The sequence below is a fragment of the Xenopus laevis genome, chromosome 3S, assembly GCF_017654675.1.
Source record: "Xenopus laevis strain J_2021 chromosome 3S, Xenopus_laevis_v10.1, whole genome shotgun sequence".
NCBI classification, from domain to species: Eukaryota; Metazoa; Chordata; class Amphibia; order Anura; family Pipidae; genus Xenopus; species Xenopus laevis.
In genome coordinates this window covers 89,520,027-89,547,273 of record NC_054376.1, presented here as the reverse complement: position 1 = coordinate 89,547,273, position 27,247 = coordinate 89,520,027, and the positions used below count along the sequence as shown (strand labels likewise).

Sequence of the window (27,247 nt, the reverse complement as noted above, 5' to 3'; positions counted from 1 at the left end):
CCTGCATTATGTATGCAATTTGTTCATCATAGGATGGAAGCAGAATTCAAAATTGGGTAGGTCAAAATGTAATATTACATTGAATCATTTAGCATCTACACAATAAAAAGGTAACAGTTAAAAAACAAGAGCTTTGGTGCTTTTTGGGAAAATCCTGGCTGTCAAGGTAATACAGTGAACAATGTACTAGAATACAAAATCACACCAAATCCAATCTATAACATAAGCTCATAATACTAAACCAACAAGCTTTGCCCAGGACTTCATTAAAATTCATAGTGCATTATCATCTCCTAAGCCTCAGGCAGGTGTGGATTTTGAGGAACCATTTTGCTCTTTATCTAAAATGCCTGCAGGGCTTTTTGATGCACTCGAGACCAATACGACACAGTTAGGATTCTAGAAACAACGACATGACTACTAATGTGACAGTACAAATTTTTCAGTACTAACAGTAGCACAACTATCAGCTCCGATGAAACTAAATGAATTAAGAAAAAGGGGCTTACCAAAAAGGATTAAAAAACAGTGACTATAATTAACTCAGTCCATCATTGTTCTTTGATGATAACAGTGTAACAATTTTTTAAAGTATCTGTGTATAATACAATAATACAAAAAAAAAAAAAAAAGACATACATCCATCAACTTCACATTTAGAAGCAAAAACACCCTGAAGCAGTCTTCAATTTGCCTGAGAGGGGGAGAACTCTGTTCCCCAATACAGTTGTACAAAAAATTTACATTTTACCAATAGGTATAAAGCTTGTTACTAACACTTCAGTCATACAAGGGAGAACATTTAAGCATAAAAAATTGTCAGGGTCACTTCTGAGAGACTGCTCTTTACTAGAAAATACTCTGTAAAATGTAATTAGTATGTCCATATACTCAGGGGCACGCCGCCAACGAGGTGGCACGCCGGAGAGGTTTCCAGGGGCGGCAAAAAGCCGCTCCTGGTACCTTTAAGAGCCAAATTTCCGGTTTTTAAACCAGAAATTCGGCTTTACTAATGCGAGAGAGTGCAAATGCGCTCTCCACATTAGAGTTCCTGCCTCCCCTCCTGACTGGTAAACCGGGGAGGGGGGCGGCATTGCAGGAGCCGCCTCAGGCGGCGTTTTCCCCTGAATCAGCGCTGCATATACTATGTGAATCAAAATATGATACCATGTTTGGTATTTTAATATACAATACATTCATAAATAGTGATTATTTGTAATTTAAGGTACAAAAAGAAAATAGACACCTTATGGCTGGCACAGCCCTGCTTTCAGCTCAACAGTTCTTTTTGAAGTGCAGTGACCATTATAAACTAAACTGATAAAACAGTCTAAAATTTGCTTATTGTGCATAAACTTGTAGCAACCAATCAGCAGGTTGTGAATACTGGTCTGCTGAAATTTATCTGATTGTTTGATATGGGTGACTAGATAAATACAAACTTTTTATTACATTAATTCGTAACTATCTAGGCACTTGCCGTATCTGGTTAACCCTAGGATTACTTACCTAATTAAGCTATTAAAAGAATAGTATTAGCATTCTATGCAAATACTGTATCTCAGACACAACTAAGCATAGAAAATGTATTGAAATTGTGAAAGTGCTCAGAAAAGCACACTAAGGGGCCCATAAATTCAAATGTTATGCTCTAAAACTCATGAATTTGAGTTTACAAAAACTCAAAATTGTCTGTGACGCTGTATATTAAGTGCAAAAAAGTCAAAATATAAGAATTTGGCATGAGCAAGTTCATGTTGAGGTCACTTGGCATTGGCTAGCGAAAGAAAATTCAACTCGAGTTTTTGTAGTTATTTTGTAGTAATTAAAAGTTATGAGTAGAATGTGATTTTGCTCTATTCAAGTTTTTTTTTCACTTTTTCATTAACTGAACATTCGAGATTTGAGTTTTTTAATAAATAATGCACATTTGAGTTTGTCGAGTTTTTTCACTTCGAATAATTTGAAAATTCACACATTTGAATATTGTTAAATAAAATATTGCAAATCATTAAAACAATATATTTAATTGCATATGAAATGTTGAACCTGAGGAATTTTACAGTTTTCTGAAAAATAGATGCTTACGTTAAATTTGATGCCAGCAATCAGTTTCAAAAAAGGTTGGGACAGTGGCAGCAAAATGTGTGTAATGCTAAAAAGAACATTCATAGAGGCTGGACTTTGAGAAAAATGTCCCTAAACACAAAATTTCTAAGAATTTGGTGGTTTTATCATCTACAGTAGATAATATCATTAATAGATTCCGAGAAACAACAAAGACTCCAAACTGAGCAAGAATGGGACAATATTTCCCTTTCAAACAATACAGCAGTCTTCTCAGTTCTCAAACGGTTACAGAGTGCTGTTAAAAGAAGAAGTGTTTCATCACAGTGGGTAACATGCCCCTGTCCCAACTTTTTGAAATACGTTGCTGGCATCAAATCAAAATAACCATATATTTTTCAGAAATCAATAAAATTTCTTAATTCTTAGTTGATATGCAGTCTTTTTACTGTTTTCAGTTAATTATAAGGTTTATAATAATTTGCAAATCATCCCACACTCTCTTATTTATATTTTACACAGTGCCCCAACTTTTTTGGAAACAGGGTTGTAAGATTATTCAATGACCCATGTTATATAGAGCGTGTAAGAAATAGATACATATAGGCAGGTTTTTATACACCCCCAACCTGCAATGTTCAGGTGTACAGTTTAACGAAGCATCATTTTTTAAAGAATATTTTAGGATACCCAGTAAAATCCAGTGTTACATTGTCTGATGAAATTAAAAACATGCTCCTTGAAAGAGACAAATCACCATACATAAAGGTTCATGAGGCAATGCAAAATGTAAACTGATTTGAATGCAATAATGCAGGTTATTTCAGGTCTAATCAGCAGAAGCTGTTTACAAAGAACAAAATCCCTTTCTCCTGATTTTGTAATCAGTAGGGTTATTAGCACAAAGAACTTCTCTTCAGGCTATGCTATCTTTACCAAAGCTGATGCATTCTGTCATTCTATCTTGCAAAAGATTAATTTCCTTTCACCAACGGTAGATCACCAGCTACATAACAAAACATTCAAATGAACCAAAGTAATCTCTCTGGATGGATTGTATTTTGTCCCATCTGGGTGTCTGGTTAACTGAATCATTAGGCGTGCACAATGCAAAATGTTAGCACTTTTTTTGTAGTGAATAGTGGCATCCCACATCCCTGGGCATTCTGGATAACAGGTCCCATACCTGTAGTAGCAACAGAGGACCTGTTATCCAGAATGTTCAGGACCATGGGTTTTCCAGATAAGGGATCTTTCCACGGTTTGGATTGACATACCTTATATTTACTAAAGATTACTTATTGTTTTGCCTCCAATAAGGAATAATAACAGTTGTACATCACTAACTTGATCAATCACTGTTTTTGGTAGAAATTATATTTCTACATGGCAAATAATTTGCTTATAGGTGTAGTAGAGTAATAGAAAACCAACATGACATGCATGCTGCTGATTCTGTTCAATTGAATCATTAATTGAAGCTTGTTCAAAATAATAACAGTGTTCAAAATAATAATAGCTTGTCCCAAATAATAGCAGTGTGGAGTTCAATTAGTGAGGTCATTCATTCTGTGGAAAAACAGGTGTCAATTATGGCCCTTATATAAGGAAGGAAGGCAGCAAATGTTATGCATGCTAGTTATAGTGCATTTCTCTGTTAATCTGAGTAAAATGGGTCGTTCCAGACATTGTTCAGAAGAACAGCGTACTTTAATTAAAAAGTTGATTGGAGAGGGGAAAATATATAAAGAAGTGCAGAAAATTATAGGCTGCTCAGCTAAAATGATCTCAAATGCTTTAAAATAGCAACCAAGACCTGAAAGATGTGGAAGAAAACAGAAAACTACAATTTGAATGGATAGAAGAATAGCCAAAGTGGCAAACGCTCAGCTCCAAAAAGATCAAAGAAGGTTAAATAAGTTACCTGTGAGTACTGTTACCATTAGAAGACGCCCATGTGAAGCCAAATTATCGGCAAGAAGCCCCCACAAAGTCCCATTGTTGAAAAAAAGTAATGTGCTGAAGAGGTTACAATTTGTTGAAGAACACATTGAAATGGCGCAACATTTTGTGAACTGATGAAAGCAAGATTGTTCTTTTAGGGTCTAGGGGCCGCAGACAAAAAACCCAAACAAGTCACAGTATACTGTGAAGACAGTGAAGCATGGTGGCACAAGTATCATGATATGGAGATGTTTTTCATACTATGGTGTTGGGCCTATTCATCTCACACCAGGGATCATGGATCAGTTTCAATACATCAAAATACTTGAAGAGGTCATGTTGCCTTATGCCAAAGAGGAAATGGATGATTCAACAAGACAACAATCCCAAACACACCAGTAAACGAGCAACTTCTTAGTTCCAGACCAACAATATTGACATTATGGAGTGGCCAGCCCAATATCGAACCTTAATCCAAGAGAAAACTTAATCCAAGAGAAAACCTCAAAATTTCTGTTTCTGAGGCAAAACCAAGAAATGCGGAAGAATTGTGGAACATAACAGGTGCGAGAAGTTGGTTGACTCCATGCAACACATAGGGGCAGATTTATCAAAGCTCAAATAGTAAATTCGTATTTTCGAGTGTCGAAATTTACGCAATGTAAATTTGAATGTGAGATTTATCACAATTTGACCATGGATTAATTCGAATATTCGCCACCTAAAATCTGTCGAGATCATTTACAAGTCAATGGCAGAGGTCTGTTGAGCCATTTGGAGATGTAAATGGCCTACCTGACATTCGAGTTTTCAGGTCTAATTGTGAGTTTATTCAAATTTAAAAAAAAATTCACATGAATTCAAAAATTCGACTTTTGATAAATGGCCCTCAATGTGCGTTTGTGCCCGAAGGCACAGTTGGAGTGCGGACCAAGGAGGAGGCAGGTAGTAAGCAAAGTTTGTCGTAACAGAAGGATGAGGCAAGAGAATAGTCAAAGTCCAGGCAAAAGTTCAATCCAGGCAGCGAAGGGTCAATCCGAAATAACAGGCAAGGTTGGTACACAGGAATCAATCAATAATAACACACCCAGGAATTCACGAAGATAAACCTATACTTGGGCAATGTTTGCAGTGTCCAGAAGGCTTAAATAGGGCAGAATTGGCGCCAAAGTTTGGGCGCAATGGCGTCATGACGCTGACACTGGCGTCCAGACGCTGGCATTTAGACGCCGGCGCACGTTCTGACGTTGGCGTTTATGCGCCAGCGCACGTTCTGACGCCGTCGACCATTCCGTTGCCGGCGACCAATCGGCAGGCGAGAAGATGCTGGCATCATATCGCTGCGACCCACGGGATCCACATAGGAAAGCAAGGGGTCGCCATTTTGGACGCCGTCGCCATCTTGGAGGTGAGTAACTTCCATTTCCATTACAGCGTTTTTCAGTCTGTAGTTTTGTTTTCCAAACATGGATTTGTTTTTTTCTCATTCCCCACAATACAGCTCAGAAGAGGTTTATTAAACTTTTGTGAAAAAAGAAAAGCAATTTACATGCAAAATGTAGCCAAACTGGTCATCAATACACAGTGTAATTACGTCAGTATAGTGCATATTCCATTGTTTTCAGTAGGGCTTCATTTCATGCATAGTTTCACTCGACCTTGGGTTTTTAAACACGCAAAGTAAACCCCCCACCACCACGACCTCGCCATAAATAAACCCAATGGGCTGGTTCTGCTTCCAGCAAGCACATTTATTATTTGTATCTTAGGGGCAGATTTATCAAGGGTCGAACATCGAAGTGGAAAATACTTCGACCATCGAATAGAATCCTCCGACATTCGAATTAGAAGGATTTTATTCATGGTACGATCGTATTCTGATCGTACTCCGATCGCACTTCGAAACGAACGATTCATACGATTTTCCTTCGAAACCCAAAAACTTAGAAATATGCTCTGGCAGGTCCCCATAGGCTAACATAGCACTTCAGCAGGTTTAAGTTGGCGAAGTATTGAAGTCGAAGTTTTTTTAAAGAGACAGTACTTTGATTATCGAATAGTCAAACGATTTTTACTTCAAATCGAAGTCGAAGTAAATTCCAAGTCGTAGTATCCTATTCGATGGTCGAAGTATCCACAAAATTACTTCAAATTTTTTTACTTCGAAAATTCCCTCGAATTCACTTCGACCCTTGATAAATCTGCCCCTAAGTATGGATCATGTACAAGGTATTGTTTATTACAAAGGAAAAGGAAACCATTTTTTAAAATTTGGATTATTTGGATAAAATGGAGTCTATGGAAGAAGGCCTTTCTGTAATTCAGAGCTTTCTGGTTAATGGGTTTCTGGATAACTGGTTCTATATCTGTATTTCCTTTTCTTCACAATAGCCCGGGCCCACCTGCTTTTTTCCCGGTGTCCCGCCGGCCCAGTCCGACACTGGATCAAATACAAGGTGCTGTTTTATTATTAGAGAAAGGGTAATTGTGTTTAAAGATTTACCGTATATACTCGAGTATAAGCCGACCCGAGTATAAGCCGAGGTACCTAATTTTACCTACGAAAACTGGGAAAACTTATTGACTCTAGTATAAGCCTAGACACAACTACAGCCCTGTCTCCCAGCAGCGCACATTCTGCCAAAGCGACCCCCCCAGCGATCAACCGGACTTCTTTGCAAAGTTGATGGTGACAGAGAATTGCCGAACGGATTACTGTGTGCATTGTCCCACTGTCCCACTACCATGTGCAGAGGGTGCTGTTTGATATTGCCATCACTGTTAATCTTTCGTATAACCAACAGAGGGCGCTGTGTGATATTGCAGTCACTGTTATTCTTTCATATAACCAACAGAGGGCGCTGTGTGATATTGCAGTCACTGTTAATCTTTCATATAACCAACAGAGGGCACTGTGTGATATTGCAGTCACTGTTATTCTTCCATATAACCAACAGATGGCGCTGTGTGATATTGCAGTCACTGTTATTCTTTCATATAACCAACAGAGGGTGCTGTGTGATATTGCAGTCACTGTTATTCTTTAATATAACCAACAGAGGGCGCTGTGTGATATTGCAGTCACTGTTAATCTTTCATATAACCAACAGAGGGCGCTGTGATATTGCAGTCACTGTTATTCTTTCATACAACCAACAGATGGCGCTGTGTGATATTGCAGTGACTGTTATTCTTTCATACAACCAACAGATGGCGCTGTGTGATATTGCAGTCACTGTTAATCTTTCATATAACCAACAGAGGGCGCTGTGATATTGCAGTCACTGTTATTCTTTCATACAACCAACAGATGGTGCTGTGTGATATTGCAGTCACTGTTATTCTTTCATACAACCAACAGATGGCGCTGTGTGATATTGCAGTCACTGTTATTCTTTCATACAACCAACAGATGGCGCTGTGTGATATTGCAGTGACTGTTATTCTTTCATATAACCAACAGATGGCGCTGTGTGATATTGCAGTAACTGTTATTCTTTCATATAACCAACAGAGGGCGCACTGTTATTCTTTCATATAACCAACAGAGGGCATTGTGGAATATTGCAGTCTCTCCCCAAGTGTACTGTTGGTATAGGAATGATTAAAAGTGACTGCAATCTCAGCTACTCGGGTCTGGTGCCGCTGACCCGAGTATAAGCCGAGGTAGACTTTTTCAGCACATTTTGGATGCTGAAAAACTCGGCTTATACACGGGTATATACGTAAATTATTTTAATAAAATGGAGTAAACTGGAGATGGTCTTCCTGTAATCTGGAGCTTTCTGAAAACAGATCCTGTACCAGCTTGTTACCTAATGAGGAGAAAGGGTAACCACCACGGCACAATGCTGGTAATATCTACAATGTGTAGTGATGGTATAAAAGTTATACAGAAGTCACTTCCCACATACATAGAGAATGTAATAACTTGTCCTGGTGTGATTGTGGCAGGTTCTATCCTAAAAGGGTGAGAATAACCCATAAATAACAGCTACAGTACATTCACAGGTGATTTCTATCATTTATGCCTCTGCAGCTTGAGGCATAAATGATAGACCTACAGTCTTCTAGTGAATCTTCATTAGCAAGATAAATAGGAGCACAGGAACTAAAAATAGACATTTGTATAATTTAATCAAAAGTGATTGTTTTTGGGCAGGGCCCTCTTTACCTCTTGTATTAGTTGCTGATGGTTTTTATGTGTTCTCTTTGTATATTTACAACACGGATTGTTTTATAAAAAATACACGTTAATAATAATAATAATAATAATAATAATAATGTTAATAATAGGTTTCACAAAATTAAATTGAATCGCTTAGTTTTAGGGTAAACACAAATACAAAATGTCCTTGTTTTCTTGTTTCAGCTCTGAATTTCTCCATGCAGTTCAGATTCTCAGGTAGTTCATGAAACATAAAAGGAGAAGTCAACCTGTACGGGGAAAAACTATTAACTTATGATGTTGTGCAATAATTAATTTTAAAGCTTATGATGTTAACTGAGAATTTGATATTACAATGTATAACTCAAGACTATTATGGATAACTTAAAGGAAGTGGTACAAATACCCTGCATAGGCACTATGGGTTATTATAAAGGAAGCAGGGCTAATTGCTTGTGACTTCCAATTGGGTTTAAAAGAAAAAGGGATGGGACTACTTCGATTTAAATTCTGTACTCAATGTTTTACTGACAGAGACACCTATGACTGGAGGGTACTAAACGCGTAAGGTGGGTCATGTGGGGTCAGTATGTACCGAAAACCTTTTAATGTGATTACTAATAAATTACTTGTTTTTACTATAAAGAAGCCTTGGGATATATATCTTTTTGATATAACTTATGCAATGTGATTGCCTTTGGAACTGGGGCATGTCCCTCTGGCTTAGTTAGAGATCTATGGAAATCAGCCATATGGACACCCGACTAACAAATAATTTGTGACCTCCTCCCTCTTGGCCTACCTCCAAGTGCCCCTAACTTGTTACTCACCCCTTGGCGCAGGTCCTCTGCTGCACAGTTCACGGACGCCATCTTCTCCCGAGCGCTCTTCTTCCTGCTTTGACCAGCGTTTTTTGGCGCATGCGCAGTACGAGGCATTTACCGGTAAGGATCTTCTGCACATGCGCCGAAAGTCACGAAGTTTCCGGAAACTTTGAGACTTTCGGGCACATGCACAGAAGATCCTTATCTGTAAATGCTTCGTACTGCGCATGCTCCAAAAAACGCTGGTCAAAGCAGGAAGAAGAGCGCTCCGGAGAAGATGGCGTCCGTGAACTGTGCAGCAGAGGACCTGCACACCTCCTGAAAAATTAAAAGAGGGGCAAAAAGATCTGCTGCGCAAAGCGCTTCGAAAATTGTTTGAGCATACCCATTTTATGGCCACACATCCGAATTACCATGCAAGTTATGGAAGTTTGAACACATTTCTGGGAGTTTCAGGGCAATATTTTATGTATTATAACAGTTTTACTAATGAAAGTAAAATTACCATTAGCTGTGAGTCTCAGTTTCCCCAAGAGACTTGTTTATCTTGAATAGTAACAATTGTATCTTTGTTTATCTTAAATTGTTACAAATACATCTAGGTGCAGCTGCTGAGTGTTCTGGGCTCTCTGCCAAAAGCCTCTTACTTGACACTTTTTAATAAAAAGCCAAGACTGAGGGCTGAGCTGTCAAAATCGGGACCGTCTCACAAAAAACTAAACAGTTGGGAGGTATGGGTTTGGTCTTAGTACAGCTGAGTAGATTGAGGGACTATGCTCAGGTATGGGAAATAAAGTGATGACAACAGTAGAGTGTTTACAAGAGTGTGGGACCTATCAAAATGTACAGCTGTGCTGCTAAGCTACCTCACTTAATAATATGTCTGTAGTTAAACAGGGGCTATTGTTACATATGCACTACAGTACTCTTGTACTATGGCAAGAAAACAAGCCATGCTCCACTTGCTCTAAACTATCATCTTAGATAATTTTTCTGTCATAATCAGAATTATCCAAACTGACAGGCAGAATAAAAAGTGCCTTCTCATGAAAATGCACAAAAGTCATAAAAATTAGCAAACACAAAAGTGCGCACTGTCCAGACAGAGCTTGAGGCAAGTGTAGCATGCAAAATGAGCATTTCTAACCCAGTATTACAGTGTTGCTGCATTCATATTTATACAATATCAGTTATCTTTTATTCATTGCATACAGTAGATATTTTTATAGCCAGAGAATACAAAGACATTTTCTGTCTCCAGTGCCAATATGAACAGAGCCAAGCTGACTGATTTGAATCTAAGGTCAAAAGGGTTGGTCATTCATAGTGAAAAAAATTAAGCTATCAGAAGGTGGGCAAAGATACAATTATATGACCTACAATGAAGTCTCAGAAAAATGAATTATATTACTGCTACTGTAATTTCTATAAATTCCAAAACAAGGTAAGCCAAAAAGAGTAACTTTTTCATGCCATATGGTACCCATACTAATTAAAGTGGGCTTTGACTGCTATAACCAAAGAAAAAAATTAAAACAGCAGCAGGTCACAGACAAAACGCAACGCAAACCAACTTCAGTCCCATAATATCCAATATGCCATTTTATACCTTATGACCTGCATCTGACTACCTGGTATACAGGATCAATGCCACAACAGCCACACATTCTTTTGACATTTTCTCTCCAGTAAAAGTTGTTCACAGCTTTTACTTTTCATTCACATTTCTGTTGAATATACATGTAATGCATTTGTACAATGTATTTCAAGAGAGCGTTCAGATCCAGACTGTTCTTTTTAAATTAAATATCTGAAGCCCAAGTGCTGTTATACACTGTTAGTGGTCTCTTCAGAGATGCAGATGGCTGCTTTCCAAATTACATTTCCACAAGCCATCAGAACATGAAATTGCATATTCTCAATGGATGAATTCTTTCAGATGTATATTTTAAAATCTTATTTTATATTTTATTTGTTGACACATACAAGATAAGCAACTTTGGAACAAAGTATTTCTGGAGTTGGTACTAAAGCTGCACATGTAAAGAAAAGCCCAATTGAAATGGATAACATTAAATATTGCATTTTGGTGGCATAATGATTTATCACTGCGTTGCACAACTGGAGTCTTTTGGTTAATTCTTATATGCATGGAGATTTTATGTGTATTTTCCTAGACAAATTATTTGTTCACCAACCTATTCTCTCCAACAGAAGGTGTTGAGATATAGGTGAACAAAAAGAACAGCAGACAGAGGTCGATTTACGTTAACACAATTTGCCATGCAGACACCCATGGGTACATACCCCTGCTACAATTGTGGTCACTGTAACAGAAAATAATACGTAGAGAGGAGGTTGTACACCCATTAACTGGACTAAACATAAAAAAAAGGCTCTGTTTTAACTTCAACCAGTAAGGATAGCATTTTGAAAAAAGACAAGGAACACAAAGGCACAGAATTTTTGTTTGAAAATGGTCAAAGGATAACACAATCAAGGTTAGGCACGTTTCAGGGGCTGCTGCCACATGAGGCAGCAGCCCCAATGCCGCCCCTCCTCCTGCTACGCTCTTCTAACTTCTAGCGTCGGAGCGGGTGGAGGAGGGGCCGCATCGCTAGTGCAGTGAGCGCTATTGCGCTCGCTGCACTAGAAGAGCCGAATTTCCATTTTAAAAAATGGAAATTCGTCTCTTAAAGTTACCAGAGGCGGCTTTTTGCCGCCCTTGGTAACTGGCCGCTCCGTGCCGCCTGAGGCAAGATTCTCACCTTGCCTCATGGCCGGAGCGGCCCTGATCAAGGTGGCAAATACTGGATATGAATGTACTATTGCATCAAAGAGAATGTTACTGAATTTTGTTACTATTAACACTGGCCTCATGTGATTTAAATGAGGAATTTAACAAGTCATGTTATTTTAATTGAAATTACAGTAAGGTCCATAAATCTTTGGACAGAGACAACTTTTTTCAAATTTTGGTTCTTTACATTACCACAATGAACATTAAATGAAATGACTCAGATGCAGTTGAACTGCAGACTTTCAGCTTTAATTCAGTGGGTTTAACAAAAAGATTGCATAAAATTGTGAGGAACTAAAGCCTTTTAACACAAACACTTCATTTCAGGGGCTCAAAAGCAATTGGTCAAATTAAAAAACTGAAAATAAAATGTTCATTTCAATACTTCAATCAATGCTTGGTTGAAAACCCTTTGCTGGCAATGACAGCCTGAAGTCTTGAACACATGGACATCACCAGATTCTGGGTTTCCTCCTTTTTAATGCTCTGTCAGGCCTTTACTGCAGCGGCTTTAAGTTGCTGTTTTTTTGTGGGCCTTTCAGTTCGAAGTTGGGTTAAGATCAGGTGACTGACTTGGCCATTCAAGAATATTCCACTTCTTTGCTTTAATAAACTCCTGGGTTGCTTTGGCTCTATGTTTTGGGTCATTGGCCATCTGTATTATGAAATGCCTCCCAATCAATTTGACTGCATTTAGCTGGATTTGAGCAGTTAGTATGTTCTCTGAACACCTCAGAATTAATTTGGCTGCTCCTGTCCTGTGTCACATCATCGATAAACACTAGTGTCCCAGTGCCCCTGGCAGCCATGCACGTCCAAGCCATCACACTGCCTCCTCCATGTTTTATAGATGATGTGGTATGCTTCGGGTTGTGAGCTGTTCCATGACTTCTCCATACTTTTTTCTTTCCATCATTCTGCTAGAGATTAATCTTGGTTTCATCTGTCCAAAGAATGTTTTTCCAGAACTGTACTGGCTTTTTTAGATGTTTTTTTAGCTAAGTCCAATCTAGCCTTTCTATTCTTGATGCTTATGAGTGGCTTGCACCTTGCAGTGCACCCTCTGTATTTACTTTCATGCAGTCTTCTCTTTATGGTAGACTTGGATATCGATATGCTTACCTCCTGAAGAGTGTTGTTCACTTGTTTGGCTGTTGTGAAGGGGTTTCGATCCACCATGGAAATGATTCTGCTATCATCCACCACTGTTGTCTTCCATGGACGTCCAGGTGTTTTTGCATTGCGGAGTTCACCAGTGCTTTATTTTCTTTCTTAGGATTTACCAAACTTTAGATTTTGCCACTCCTATTATTGTAGCAATTTATCGGATGTTTTTTTTCTGTTTTTGCAACTTAAGGATGGCTTGTTTCACCTGCATGGAGAGCTCCTTTGACCGCATGTTGTCTGTTCACAGCAAAATCTTCCACATACAAGCACCCCCCTCAAATCAACTCCAGGACTTTTATCTGCTTCATTGATAATGACATAACAAAGGAATTGCCCACACCTGCCCATGAAATAGCCGTTGAGTCAATTGTCCAACTGCTTTTGAGCCCCTGAAATTACCAACGTAAACTGAGAACAGATAAATAAATAAGAAGAAAGAAGAAAACAGGGGAAACAGTGAAACCTGTCACCCAGTGTCAGATGTAAGCACACACAGAAAGTAACATTCAATATTCAGTTTGCCATCTGCTATGTGGTGTCATGCATTTAACTAATATTCTCCAGTGCCTCCATTAGACAAATTATGGGATAATCAGTTACTCTCTTCTTCCATACCCGTTTGGATTTCTGTATTTCGATTTCCCACTGAACTGAACAGACAATATGTGCTGTTTTAAAATCTAATTTAGAATGAGAAATTCATTAGAGTCGTTATCAAGAATTCTGAACATATAAAGCACTCAACTCTTTAGCATGCCCAATTACATATATATACCTAATTCAGAGACTTTACTTCATTAACTTACTTACTTATATATAAATATACATACACACACAAAATTATTAGATTTTTATTACCTGAAATGTAGCCAAACAAAAGGTTCTTGCCAGTTTATAGTAACAGAAACTGAATTAGTCCCCTTTTATTACGATCCAATTTTAATACAACTCTATACTTCAGAAGCAGATGTTTTTGTCACATACTAGAGTTCTGCTTTGATTTTAAATTGTATAGGGTGCTTTGCAAAAAAAAGCCTGAAAAATCAGTGTTGTAAAATATTACATGTGATCTGCAGTGGCAAGTCAAACACATATTTGATTATGGGTCCCACTAACGTAGATATATGTAAACCACATAAACATATTGGCAAGCCATTTTAACATAAGATGAAAAACAAATCAACAGCAAATAAAGTGATAATTTTAAGATAAAAATCTTAAAATTAACTCCTTGATTGTTATATGTTTCTGATTGAAAATCAGGACATTTCAGCCAAAACTGGGACATTTTGATTACACACACCTTATAATAATAGTTGCCAACACCTTATTGACCAGTCACAATATTTGTTACATACATGTAAGAATCAGTAACCCAGAAAGATGATCCCATAGCAGTAATGTGAAACCTATGGTTTGCGGTTTACAGTTATGTAAGAGGAAGAAAGAAGATGAAACAATCAATCCACTAGTGATCCAGTACAGAATGCCTTGAAAATGTCTACTCTTGACAGCTAACTGTAGTGCTGCTTTTTAAGAGAGAAGTGGACAAGGCCTTATTTGGATCTTATAATTATGAGATTTGGAGTGAATAATTTTTCTGGATTCCTTTGGATGAAAACAACAGTATCATTTAAGAAAATATATTATGTTTTGTAACAGAATAATTGTCTAAATAATTCCAAAACAACATTTGACCAGAAAGGGATGTCTGAATCCAAAATTCCACAATGTACTGTTTTGCTACAATCACTATTTATACTACTGTTTTCTGACATTTAAGTCTTTCATCTGGTCAGACCATTATCTAACAAAGCTGATAACAGGTTACTAGCATAGACATACCTCCCAAACATTTGAAAAATGGAAAGAAGGACAAAAACATATGGTGCACATGGCCCTGTGAGATTTTTTGACCACTCCCATTTTATGGCTACACTCCCATTTATGAAATTTTGAACACATTTCTGGGAGTTTTAGAATTTAAAAATATTGTAATCTGGACCTTAGAAATCACAGAATTTCTTTCCCAGCTATACAACTATTTTTAGTGTACAAAGAACAACTGACAAAAACCAAGACTGATGAAGCACAGTTATCGGCTATATTAGAGAAAACAAGACATCTTGCACTTGAGGAAAATAACAGCAGTGAAGACACTGTTAAGTACACAAGAAGCTGGAGGATTCTTTAGACCTTTAAGTCAAGCATTGCCTTAATCAAACTGACATCTGGTTTGATTTCTTTTTGATTCAGTGAATATCAATTTAGATCTCTGCCACCGCAGCATGATTCTCATTTGCTATTTATTTGTCTTCGTTTCATATACAGACAGGGAAAGCAAAGTGTGGAGATGTCATTCTCAAACAGGGCTGCCATGTTAAAAATAATGATCGGCAAAAAGACGTCATAAATAATCCACAGGAGCAGTGAATCTGTGCAAATAAATTATAACATTGTAGCAATTAACATTTTATAATAAAACACCAGTATAAGTAAGCATGAATCAAACAACGCGTTAGGACGTGTAATTTTTAACAGAATGGAATAAAGCTTTGTTTTTATCCTCACCGGTTGGCCGCAGAAGTGCGTGTACAATTTTTGACAAGTATACCGGTAAGTAAGCATGAATCAAACAATCTTAACTTTGTTCACTAAAAAAATCTCATGGGTAAGGCTATAATCATATGTTCAGCATGCATAGTATAGGTAGATTGGGCAACAAGCAGCCATCAATGTATTGTTACAACTCTCATTCTCCCAGAAAGCCTTTGTCTGTCACTATGAGATACTGAAATCCATGGCCCAAAAGGATGTGTGCCTAAACCTTGGTTTATGACAAATTTTGCGGTTTCACAAAAATAAACAGCACTAGAATGGTAGTTATGTCCTTAATATTACTTTGGTTATTTTCCTGTGTTTAAAATGGATGTTTTTTCTCCCTTACCGGTCATTCATGTCATCAAAACATCTATAAATATGGTTTTTAGACCTCAAAAAGGCCAGGGTTTACCAGCTAGCGTGTCAAGTCTAAGGTAATCATCATTTATTGAGTAAAGTTGGCTAAAGAAAAATGTTGTACATTATGTTTTTTCTGTACGCACCCAAAGTAACCACAGCCCTTTAGCAGTAAAGATCTGTGTCTCTAAATAACCCCCAGTAGCTCCCCATCTTCTTACCTGCTGATTCACTGCACATGCTCAGTGCTGCTGTCACTTACTGAGCTTAGGGGCGGAAGCACAATATATTCAATATACATAATATAAACATTAAAATATAAAGCTGCTTAGTAAATCATTCATATTGGTACATGACAGCTCAGAACCAACACAATTGGCATCAATATTTATTAATCATCCTTGTACCCAGGGCCAGGCCAGGCCGGCCGGACGCCGTAGGCAACCTGGCCGGACAATCCCCACCCTCCCCGAGCTTGTGTCTGACTGGGCTTGACTGAGAGAGGAGGGAGGGAACCGAGAGGAGGGAGGGAGTCGGCCCAACAGAGAGAAGAGAGGGGAGGGGTGATCGAGGGAGGGGACAGCAACGGAGGGGAGGGTCACAGGAGGAAAGGTAGACTGAGGAGTAGGGGTAGGCAGAGGACAATTTTAGAGATAGCTGCACAGCACCCCCCTATCATTGCACCCTATGCAGCTGGCTTGTCTGCCTACCCCTTGTTCCGGCCCTGCCTGTACCATCAGCTTATATGACAGGCAAACCTTATTTTCTGTTACATGATTTGCAATGACCACAGATCATACTAAAAGTTAGTGTAAAGGTGGACAACCCCTTTAAAAATTGACAGTTTATAATCTTGTATACCTGGCCATGCTGGCCTGCCCGGTTGCTTTTCTTGTAAATTCTAAGTCAGAAAGGAAACCCTAAGGTTGATAAACTAATAAAAATTGATAAATGCAGGACAGGAACTAGGGTGTCAACCACAAGCCAAAAGAAGAGGAAGGATTTATGTAGCAAAAGATAAAGCATGATTCACAGACCCTAATTATTTAACACAGATATAGAAGCAGTTAATCTACCTTTTAAAAATTTTACTTTGAGTTATTATGAAATATATGTAAAAACTGCGAATATGGTACACATATTAAACCATAATAATTAAAAAAAACACATAACAGAATTACATAAGCTTAGATACCATTAAGGTACAGACTTATTATTTGGGGGTCAAAGAAACAAATGAAAAATTGTTTCTTTGACCCCATGGGACTACATGAGAAATATATTTTTCAGATGATAAATCCCATATCTGTGTCTGGCTGCATAGGAGTAAAAAAACACACATGGGCTTTGTACATAAAAACTCAACACAAATGTGTTGAGTATTGTTGTTAATATACATTGTTATGATCACCTGTGATTGTAATTTCAGAGTACAGCAAAGACAAGAACACACATGCTCTTAGATTTTAAATTCTTGCAAGCAGGTCCCTGCCCCTATTGCTGTGGTCTTAGTTTTCGTCTTTATCGAAATACTAATTCTGAAACGTGTTACTACACCAGTGGTTCCCAAACTGTGGAACCCTGAAAGCCAAAGGTGGAATTTAGTGAATATGTGTTTGCTGTGCTAAAGTATGGTAATGAAAGATGTTTTCTTGCATCTCTACTCATTTCATAAGTGAATTGGATCTAACCCAGAGGTTAGGCCAGGAGCTTATTGTGCCCCTTTGAGTGCCGAGCTGTGCTATTCTTTTGACAGCCATACTCTTGGACTGTGCCACTTCTTATCCCTGTTTAGATCTCTGTGGTCAGTGGACAAGGACAAGCCTATTGGATGCTGACCCATAGTTGTGGACCAGTGCAAATGTACCTGGCTGCTAAGAATGGAGAGCTAAGCAGGGAACTGAAGTGAAATACAGCTCAATATAGTTCCCAGTTAAAGGAAAACTATACCCCCAAAATGAATACTTAAGCAACAGATAGTTTATATCAAATTGAATGACATATTAAAGAATCTTACCAAACTGGAATATATATTTACATTAATATTGCCCTTTTACATCTCTTGCCTTGAAGAGGTCTGTGTGCTGCCTCAGAGATCACCTGACCAGAAATACTACAACACTAACTGTAACAGGAAGAAGTGAGGAAGCAAAGGCAGAACTCTGTCTGTTAATTGGCTCATGTGACCTTACATGTGGTTTGTATGTGTGTACAGTGAATCTTACGATCTCAGGGGGCGGCCCTTCTTTTTTAAAATGGCAATTTTCTATTTAGGATTACCCAATGGCACATGCTACTAAAAAAGTATATTATTATGATAATGGTTCATTTACATGAAGCAGGGTTTTACACATTGAGACCTACATTGTTTGGGGGGTATAGTTTTCCTTTAAACCAATTCAGCTAAATAATGGGGTCCCACAACCAGAAAAATTAATGTTATTTGTAAATGTAATTGAGTGGAGGATCCTTTTAATGGTAAGCCAGTAAGGGACAGATTTATCAAAGTGTAAAAATAAAGGCTCACCACAGTGAAATCCCCCCACTCTCTATTCATTCCAATGGGATTTTTAGAGGTATCAATGTGTGGAAGTAAGAATTCACCATTTGATCGATGCACCTCTAAAAATCCCATAGGAATTATTAGAGAGTAGAGGAATTTTACTGCTGTAAACTCTAATTTCACACTTTGATAAATCTGTCCCTTAGTGTGAAAACAAAATAATGATAATAAAAAAATACTCCATTTTATCCAAATAATCCAAATTTTTAAAAATGATTTCCTTTTTCTCTGTAATAATAAAACAGTAGCTTGTACCTGATCCAAACTAATATATAATTAATCCATATTGGAAGCAAAACTAGTAGACAAAGTATAACAATCCAAATTACAGAAAAATCCATTATCCAGAAAACCCCAGGTCCTGATCATTCTGGAAAATAGGTACCATACCTGTATAGTTTTTGTAGATTAATAAAATAGGCATAATGTATTTAAAGTGGGCCTGTCACCCAGACACAAAAAGCTGTATAATAAAAGTCCTTTTCAAATTAAACATGAAATCCAATTTCTATTTTTTATTAAAGCATTCATAGCTCTTGTAAGATCATTTAAAAATCTCAGTTGTCAATCAAATATTGTCTGCCCCTCCTCTATGCCTCAGGCATCGAGGCGGGGCAAGCAATTACTTTGACTTTCCATTCAGCACTTCCTAGATGTCACTGGTCTCCACACATTACCCCATTCTCTTCACCGTTTGTGTAGCCAGTACATGGGGATGGACATCAGGTCCACCATTCTGGTTCACAAACAAGATTTTGAGATGATGCAAGGCTTGCCTTAATAACAGTGTCCACAAAATGGTTCCTGCCTGCTTGCTATAATTATGAATTCCTAGACTGAAGGAAACACAATTCAACATTTATACATTTATATAGTATAATTATAGTTCATTTTGCTTGACTAATGTGATAAAATAGGATTATGAATATTTTTTTGGGGTGATGGGTCCCCTTTAAGCATAAGTTCCATTTGCAGATAGGTGTATACTGCCTCTTTAATTGAGGCAGTAAAATGTTTGTTAGGTGAAAGGTATTATACTCTTATCAAATAAGGTAGTAAACTGTAGCAACATAAAATATAATAAGAAGTATTTTTAAATAGACAGCGCCCACATGTGAGGCATCTCAGATATTACATGCTGCACATTACTGTCTTTGGCTATTATGGTTCAAATTCTTTGCACAAAAACTCACTAATTCGAATTATATTTTCAAGAACTAGAATGTCTGGTATGTATTAGACAGAAATAAATGAATAAATGAAAAAATCAGCAGAAGTCAATGGGAGTTGACCTAGGCAAAATTCAAGCCATTTTTTTAAAATTGTGATTTATTTGAAAAAAACCTTTACAAATTAGATTTTTAATAAATAAGCCCACAAGTATGCCATAGGCCATGTCACTATTGCAAGAAAATGGAATAGGGAAGAAAAAAACAACTAGGCCATTCTTATTCCCCCACCAAATAAATAAACAACATCAAGCACTTGCAACACAAGCAGAACAAATTAAAATGTGCAGACTACAGTTCCAAAAGAGTATTCCACCTGGTGAGTCATCCAGTAACGATGGACATGTGCATTTTCAATATATCAAAAAGCAATATTGTGTACAGCATCAGCCCTTTTAAATTATTGTTACAGGCTTATCACGTTAAAAGTTAATAGAACACATTTTCTGGTAGAGAAGGCAAAAAAAAAAAAAAAAAATATCTGTTATTAGGAACTTGCCAACCATGACATTTAAGAAACTGTAACATAAAACAAGTTACAGGTTTTTGTAGCAACTGATACCAAGTGTAAAGGTTATTTATTGGTCCCCCTTACTGATTTAAAGTGAAAAACAGCATACCTTTCACACGCTGTTAAAGCACTTGTTAATGTGCACAAAGACTATATCCCCAAATAAGCAATAAGGTATACTTGCAAAAAATTGCACAGTAAATGTTTGCATAGTAAGTTGGTACCAGTAATAGGCATGCGAAAATTCCACATAACAAACAGATGCTATGGCCTATCCCCCATGTAGAGTTTAAAGGGGTAGTTTATTAATTTAACTTGTAGTATGTTATAACATGAACTTTTCAATTGGCCTTCAATTTACTAGTTTAATTGCCTTCTTCACTGATATATTAAAAAAAGGTCTGTAAGGGTACAAATGTAGTGTCATTGCCACTTTCTATTACTCATCTTTCTATGTAAAATTCATATATATACACCAACAGATGAACGGCACTCCGATTAAAAACAGGCTTTTTATTACTGGGCAATGTGGAAATACATAGGCCTATGTATTTCCACATTGCCCAGTAATAAAAAGCCTGTTTTTAATCGGAGTGCCGTTCATCTGTTGGTGTATACATTTGTGGCAGTGGGGACACTGCGGACTGAGCACCCGACCTCAAAGGGAAGCAGCGAAGTGGTGGTGAGTTGGAGCGGTCCTAATTGGTGTTGTTGAGTTTATGTAAAATTCATATACCAGTCTCATATTCATATCAGTGCATGGCTGCTAGGGTAATTTAAACCCTAGCAACCAGCCTGCTGAAATTACTACTTGGAGAGATACTGAATACAAAGTTAAATAACTCAAACAATCACAAATAATAAAAAATTAAAATCAATTACAAATTGTATCAGAATATCACTCTTTAAACCATAATAAAATGAATTCATAACTGTAAGAAAATGGCCTCAGATAAGTATAAAGTATGGCTGGAGGGATATTTCATGATCTAGGGATCTTTGGTTTGGAATCAGGAATCAGGCATGCCCAAATCACCCAAGTTGTTAAATCTAACTGCTATATATTAATATTGTCTTGTGTATATGATCACCAGCCAAATAATTAACAGGCTCACCAAGCTGAATTTTGGGCAACTGTCAAATAATTAGATCAAGGCGTGTTTATACTAAGCAATTTTACTGATGTGTGTGGTCAAACTTGCAAATGATCTTCTGATTTGAAGCTGCTCAAAGTTTCCTCATAAGGAAAATGAAGCACTGCATATGTTAAAACCTGCAATTTACATTATTGCCAGTGGGAAAGCATGTAGAGGAGATTAGTCGTCTGAGGTAGTGAAGATTTATTGCAGACAACTAATCTCCTTGTATGTCATCACCCTTTAAAGCACTTGTTGATTAGTTAGTGCCTCCCTTTTTCCAACTGCTTACATTGCAAAGAATTCCCACTAACATTTAAAATGTATTCTTGAACCAACAAATGTATTTTTTTAGTCTGTAATATTGGTTGGAAGCAGTCATCTCCGTGCATTGTGCTTGATTCAAAGCTTTGAGAAGAAGCCAGTGCCAGAAACCTAACTAGATGGGGACGAGCCATGGTGCGGGCCGTGCAGCCACACTGTATATTTCAAAAGCTATGGGGTTAATGTAATAATATTTGCAAAGAGAACAAATTTGTGAATAAAAATTTGCATGTCAGAATGTAATATTCTACATTAGACATTTATTGCATTGTAAATCTTAATTGCACATAGCAAACCTTTACCACCTGCTTGAAGGTGGTGTAAACTTTTGGATCAAATGTTCATCTTCAAACACGGTTTTCAGTTCAGTCAGTTTCAGCTTGTTCAACAGAATAAAGGCTTTATCCATTTACTTACGATCGTTTATTTAATATTGAAATGTAAAGTTTAATTTTTCACCTTCAAAAGCAGCTCTGGGATAGGGGTCACCAACTCTTTAACTGTACTAAATTAATACATTTGTTATCTTTGGCCCTGCTGAGCAAAATCGCCGAGTTTCATTAAAGGCATCTGTTAGAATTGATACAATAGTTGCTAATAGTTCCCCAGATGCTGCTGAGAAATGTAGCAAATTGTAACAGTTCAGACTGAACCTGGATCACAGAGCTGCCAGAATGAGACACTAAAGACAGAAACATTAAACTCTAAGCTTAAGTTTTGGGAAACCGGTACAATAGGAATGCTGGAAAGCAATTGAAAAAAGTATTTGCAAATGGTGAAAAATCTGAAAACAACTCAACTGGAAAACGTGTTTGGAAACTGAACAACCGTTTTAGGAATTAATACATACACTACACACTATAGCAAAGTATTAGATTCGCAATCACTATCCTACTGTCCCGTGAGGGGCAAAGGGTCCGCAAAGGCAAAATTGTTCCTTTTATTGAACATTTATCTGCACTGCAAACTAATTGTGAATGATTTTTGTGTTACTGACCAATATTTCACTCCCCCATTAGACTTCAAACATATTTTGCATCTGGAACACACACACATACTGGGAATTAACCAATGGGCAAAGTTGTCATTTAAAATCTGATCACTGCAGTTACTTTCTAAACACTTGAGTGAAATTCCTATATAAAAAAAAGTTTCTGTGAATTTAAAGATTATATAATCTTTGAACAGGGGCAGATTTATCACTCACTGTTTTAAAAGAATGATTAATAAATAGGATTCTAAAAAACCCAGATGTTTGAACAGAACATAGGTGAGTTTAATCTCACATTTTGATAAATCTACCCCTTAGAGGCTTATTTACCAATTTTCAAGGTTGAGAGAAAAAAACAAGTCCCAAAACAACTGAAGCAAAACTTGTGCAACGTTTTTTTCTCTAATGCTAGCTTATTTAAGAAACAAATCGACAATATTCCTACGTGCGAGAATAATAATCTTCCAATTAATTTTCAATGAGGCTAAAAATAACCAGAAAAATAAATATATAATTCAATCCATAAGGGTAGGCTCCACAAGTGTTTCTCGTCCGATTGACACCCACCAACAAAACGGCCGCGACAAGTCAGGTGGAGTTGCACGCGTCAAGATATAATTGGACTGATTGAATGAGTTAACTACATGGTCCGGCTATTGGATGACGATGCTGCTTTCTGCGTCCACATCCATCAGTTGTGTCGCGCCGGATGTAATGTAGTTATTAGCTCTGCAACTCCATCCGACTTGTCGCATGCGTCTTGACGGCAGACGTCGAACTGATAAAAAAAAAACGATCGTGGAGCTCGTAGAGACAGTTTCCATTGTCTCCTATTGAACCTCGCCAGCTTTTACTTGCTGAATTTTTCCTGACGACTTTTTGTTGAGTCATGCTTTAATAAATGGCGACTATTCGAGGTTCCAAAGAATATTCTCAAATATATTCATACTAGAGTTTTTTCGCTGAGTTTTTTCTCAAATCATGAAATAACGTAAACTTGACTTTTGATAAATTGGCCCCATACAATTATAAAGGAAATATAAATAAAAGTAAAACAATTTTACCAGCAGATACATATTTCTGTTTATTAGCCAAGTCTATAAACAAACATAAGGTTGCAGAAAAATGCTGATGCTTTCTCTTGCATGCAGGGTTAATTGAAGTGTCATAGAGCACAATGCTTCTTGCCAATGCCTTTCCATTTGAATGGTGGCTGTGGCAACATGCTAGATAAATGTGTCTTCTCTGAGCTTTACAGATGAGAGCTACATCAGCAAACGTTTGCAGAAAAGTATAAAGTATAATTGTATTCTTGTGGTAAACCCCATTGATACACATATTGTTTTGGCTTGATGTAGACAATAACGTCCAATAACCAGTGTACTGGTGAATCACTGTGCAGCACAGACCAAATTTTTACCTATGTGGACCATGTATTATCATGTATTACTTGATAGCTTTAGGGGTATTCTGTTCCTTTAAGATAAAGGTAAGTATGTAATCTGTTATCCAGAAAGCTCAAAATTACGGGAAGGCCATCTCCCAGACACCATTTTAATCAAATTACACAAACTTTTTCCTGATTTCTTTTTTCTTTGTTATAATAAAACATTACCTTTTACCAGATCCTAAAGATATAAAGTACTCAAAAATAAAATTACCTTCAATGACATAAAAAAAAACCTTAATGAACTTTAACATTATATTCACACAATATACTGTATTTAAAGTAAAATTATCATACTGGCAAGATTGCATTACAAAATTATATAAACATTTTTACATAACCTTTGGATAACTGTTTCAAAAGTATTTAAAACCTTTGAAAATCTCAGGACATTAAAGAAAAATTACACAGGAAACCTGAAAGTTCACATGTGCAAGTCAAGAACCTTGATATTTTTTGAAGTCTCCACTAAATATGTATTTAATGCACTGATGGTACAAAAATGAATACAGTTTTTTTTTTTTGAGTCACTGATTTTTTTACAGTACAAGGTGACACAGTTACTATAAGAATACAAAACAGTTTCTGTATACAAACACATGAATAAAGGAAATGTTTGTGCGATCAGTATGTTGAAAACAAACAACAAGTATTCAAAAGAAAGTTAATTCAGAAGGAAGAGAAAACACACACAATTTTTTTTTTTTTTTTATTTGCAGCCTTGAAAATCCTTCATCCTTGTTGTCAGGGATGAACTTCACCTCAGAGACAACAGTCTTAGTCTCATTGGTACTTAATAGTTGCCATCACACTGCACAGTGCAATAACTCAACAAAGCCGAAGCAAAGCAAATCAAATCCAACATGACAGCAACAAAACACATGTATATGACAAAGTCCCCCGCCACATAAATCATTTACTTAAGGGTTAGGCGCAAACGCACAATATAAGGGCTTCGCTAAAAGGAACTGAATAAATGAAACACACTTGATGGGCTTGGCCTGTGATGAACTACATATTAAAATAAGTTTAATATAGAATATTGGGCCTTTTGAGTGGTACATGACATTCATTTAAAAAATCAAAAATACAGAAGAAAGATCATTGATTCTATGTGGCATGGATATTTGGGACTAAATTGATTTAATTAAACTCAGGTTTAAAGTTGTTGTACTACAACATTCTGCTAGGGGTGTAGTTTAACTAGGGATGCACCGAATAAAGGATTTGGCTTTTTTCAGCAGGATTCGGATTCGGCCAAATCCTTCTGCCTGGTGAACCGAATCCGAATCCTAATTTACATATGCAAATTAGGGACAGGAAGGGAAACCATGTGACTGCCGAATCTTTCGCCAAGGATTCGGGGGTTCGGCCGCATCCAAAATAGTGGATTCGGTGCATCCCTAAGTTTAACAGGTTCAAACTGAATACCTAAGGCTAGTAGCATATGAAAACACAGATCCAAGAGAGGCTTGCTATATAATAAACACATATTTTATAAACATGACCATGCCTTACATCCTTTAAACATAGTTCTACTATTAATGCTTCTGAATGATCTAATAAAAAGAATGTCTGGAGAGTTCTGTTGGATTAATGAGCATCTTCCTAGCTCTCTATGCAAAGTGATGAGAAGGCGGATAGTGGCAGCACCTGCCCCACACACACTTCTGCTGAGACAGGCACATCCAAGCCCATCAGGCACTACTGACACATGTGTATAGTACTGAGCGGTGGAGGAGCAGCACCATTGAGCTCATTTTATTTGGGAACATGAGGATGACAGAGCACATTGACAAGCACATCCCTTGGAAACATGCACCATTAATATACACACTATGTTTCCTGCATTATCCTGCAGATATTCCCATCACCCCCCCCCCAACTACATTTGTGTAACTTTCAAGATGTTGTAGACCAGCAGAGAGAAAGGATAGCAGAAAGCTTGCTATGTAACACTTGTATCCAGCTAGCATTTCCACCACCACCTGAATGCAACAAAACAAGTTTTTCCCCCTCACACACAAGCACAATACAGTGGGAATGAGCCCGCACCAAGGAATTGTGGGTAACGTTATACATAGTGTAAGTGTCCCGTGCCTTGTACTTCCCTCCCCCTGCGGGTTCCCCCTCACCTCGCTCCGCTTGCAGACAGATGGGAATGTTTCTCTTCCAGCCCGGCATTTGCACTTTTCTCATTCAGGGGTTAGTGCACCTTTGGCACATATCAGCTCCGAGTCCCAGGGGAAGCGCTGCTAAGCGGCTCAGTGTCCAGCTCGTCTGTCTCTGGTGTGCGCGGCTGGGTGATGGCCGCTTGATGGGGGATCACGGGAGGCTGCGGGCAGCGGCAGGAGGAGCTGCAGAAGCGGCGGCGGCGGCACACAGTAGGCACTGGAGTAGGAGGAACAAGTGCAGAGAGCGATAGAGGCACAGGACTGAGGAGGAGGGAGACAGGAGCAGGAGGCGGACACTCAGTCAACTTCACTCACCGGAGAGGGCGGAGGCTCAGTGCTGATACCCGCGTAGCTCCCCTGTACCTGCCGCCGGGCAGGCTTTTCAGTTTAGGGGTGACGTTTTTTCTGCCGCGTGCCCTTACACCTGACTGACCGGGGTGAGAAAAATCGATGACGCCTGTGCCAAGAAAGGAGTCTACACATGGAAGCATTTGCTTCTCTTACCTTCACTGGTGGCCAGGGAAGCCTCATTCATGCCTAGAAAGCAAGTCACTCCCCTGTAGTGCCGACGTCTCACAGTCTCACACTGAACCCCATCCCCTCACTGAACCCCCTTCCCTCACTGAACCCCTTCCCCTACTACACCCCTTCCCCTACTAAACCCCTTCCCCTCACTGAATCCCTTCCCTCACTGAACCCCTTCCCCTCACTGAACCCCTTCCCTCACTGAACCCCTTCCCTTACTGAACCCCTCACTGAACCCCTTCCCCTCACTGAACCCCTTCCCTCACTGAACCCCTTCCTCTCACTTAACCCCTTCCCCTCACTGAACCCCTTCCCCTCACTGAACCCCTTCCCTCACTGAATCCCTTCCCCTCACTGAACCCCTTCCCTCACTGAATCCCTTCCCCTCACTGAACCCCTTCCCCTCACTGAACCCCTTC

The 27,247-nt window shown here is 38.1% G+C and overlaps 1 protein-coding gene across 1 annotated transcript in view; it reads right to left on the bottom strand.

The window, feature by feature from the left end:
- grip1.S (glutamate receptor interacting protein 1 S homeolog) overlaps nt 1-26,626 on the bottom strand; it is a 260,071-nt gene extending 233,445 nt beyond the window's left edge. The window contains exon 1 of the mRNA XM_041588620.1: nt 26,265-26,626. Coding sequence (XP_041444554.1) covers nt 26,265-26,328 — 64 coding nt within the window. The 5' untranslated portion in view covers nt 26,329-26,626. The remainder of the gene's footprint in view (nt 1-26,264) is intronic.
- Between the last annotated feature and the right edge of the window lie 621 nt (nt 26,627-27,247).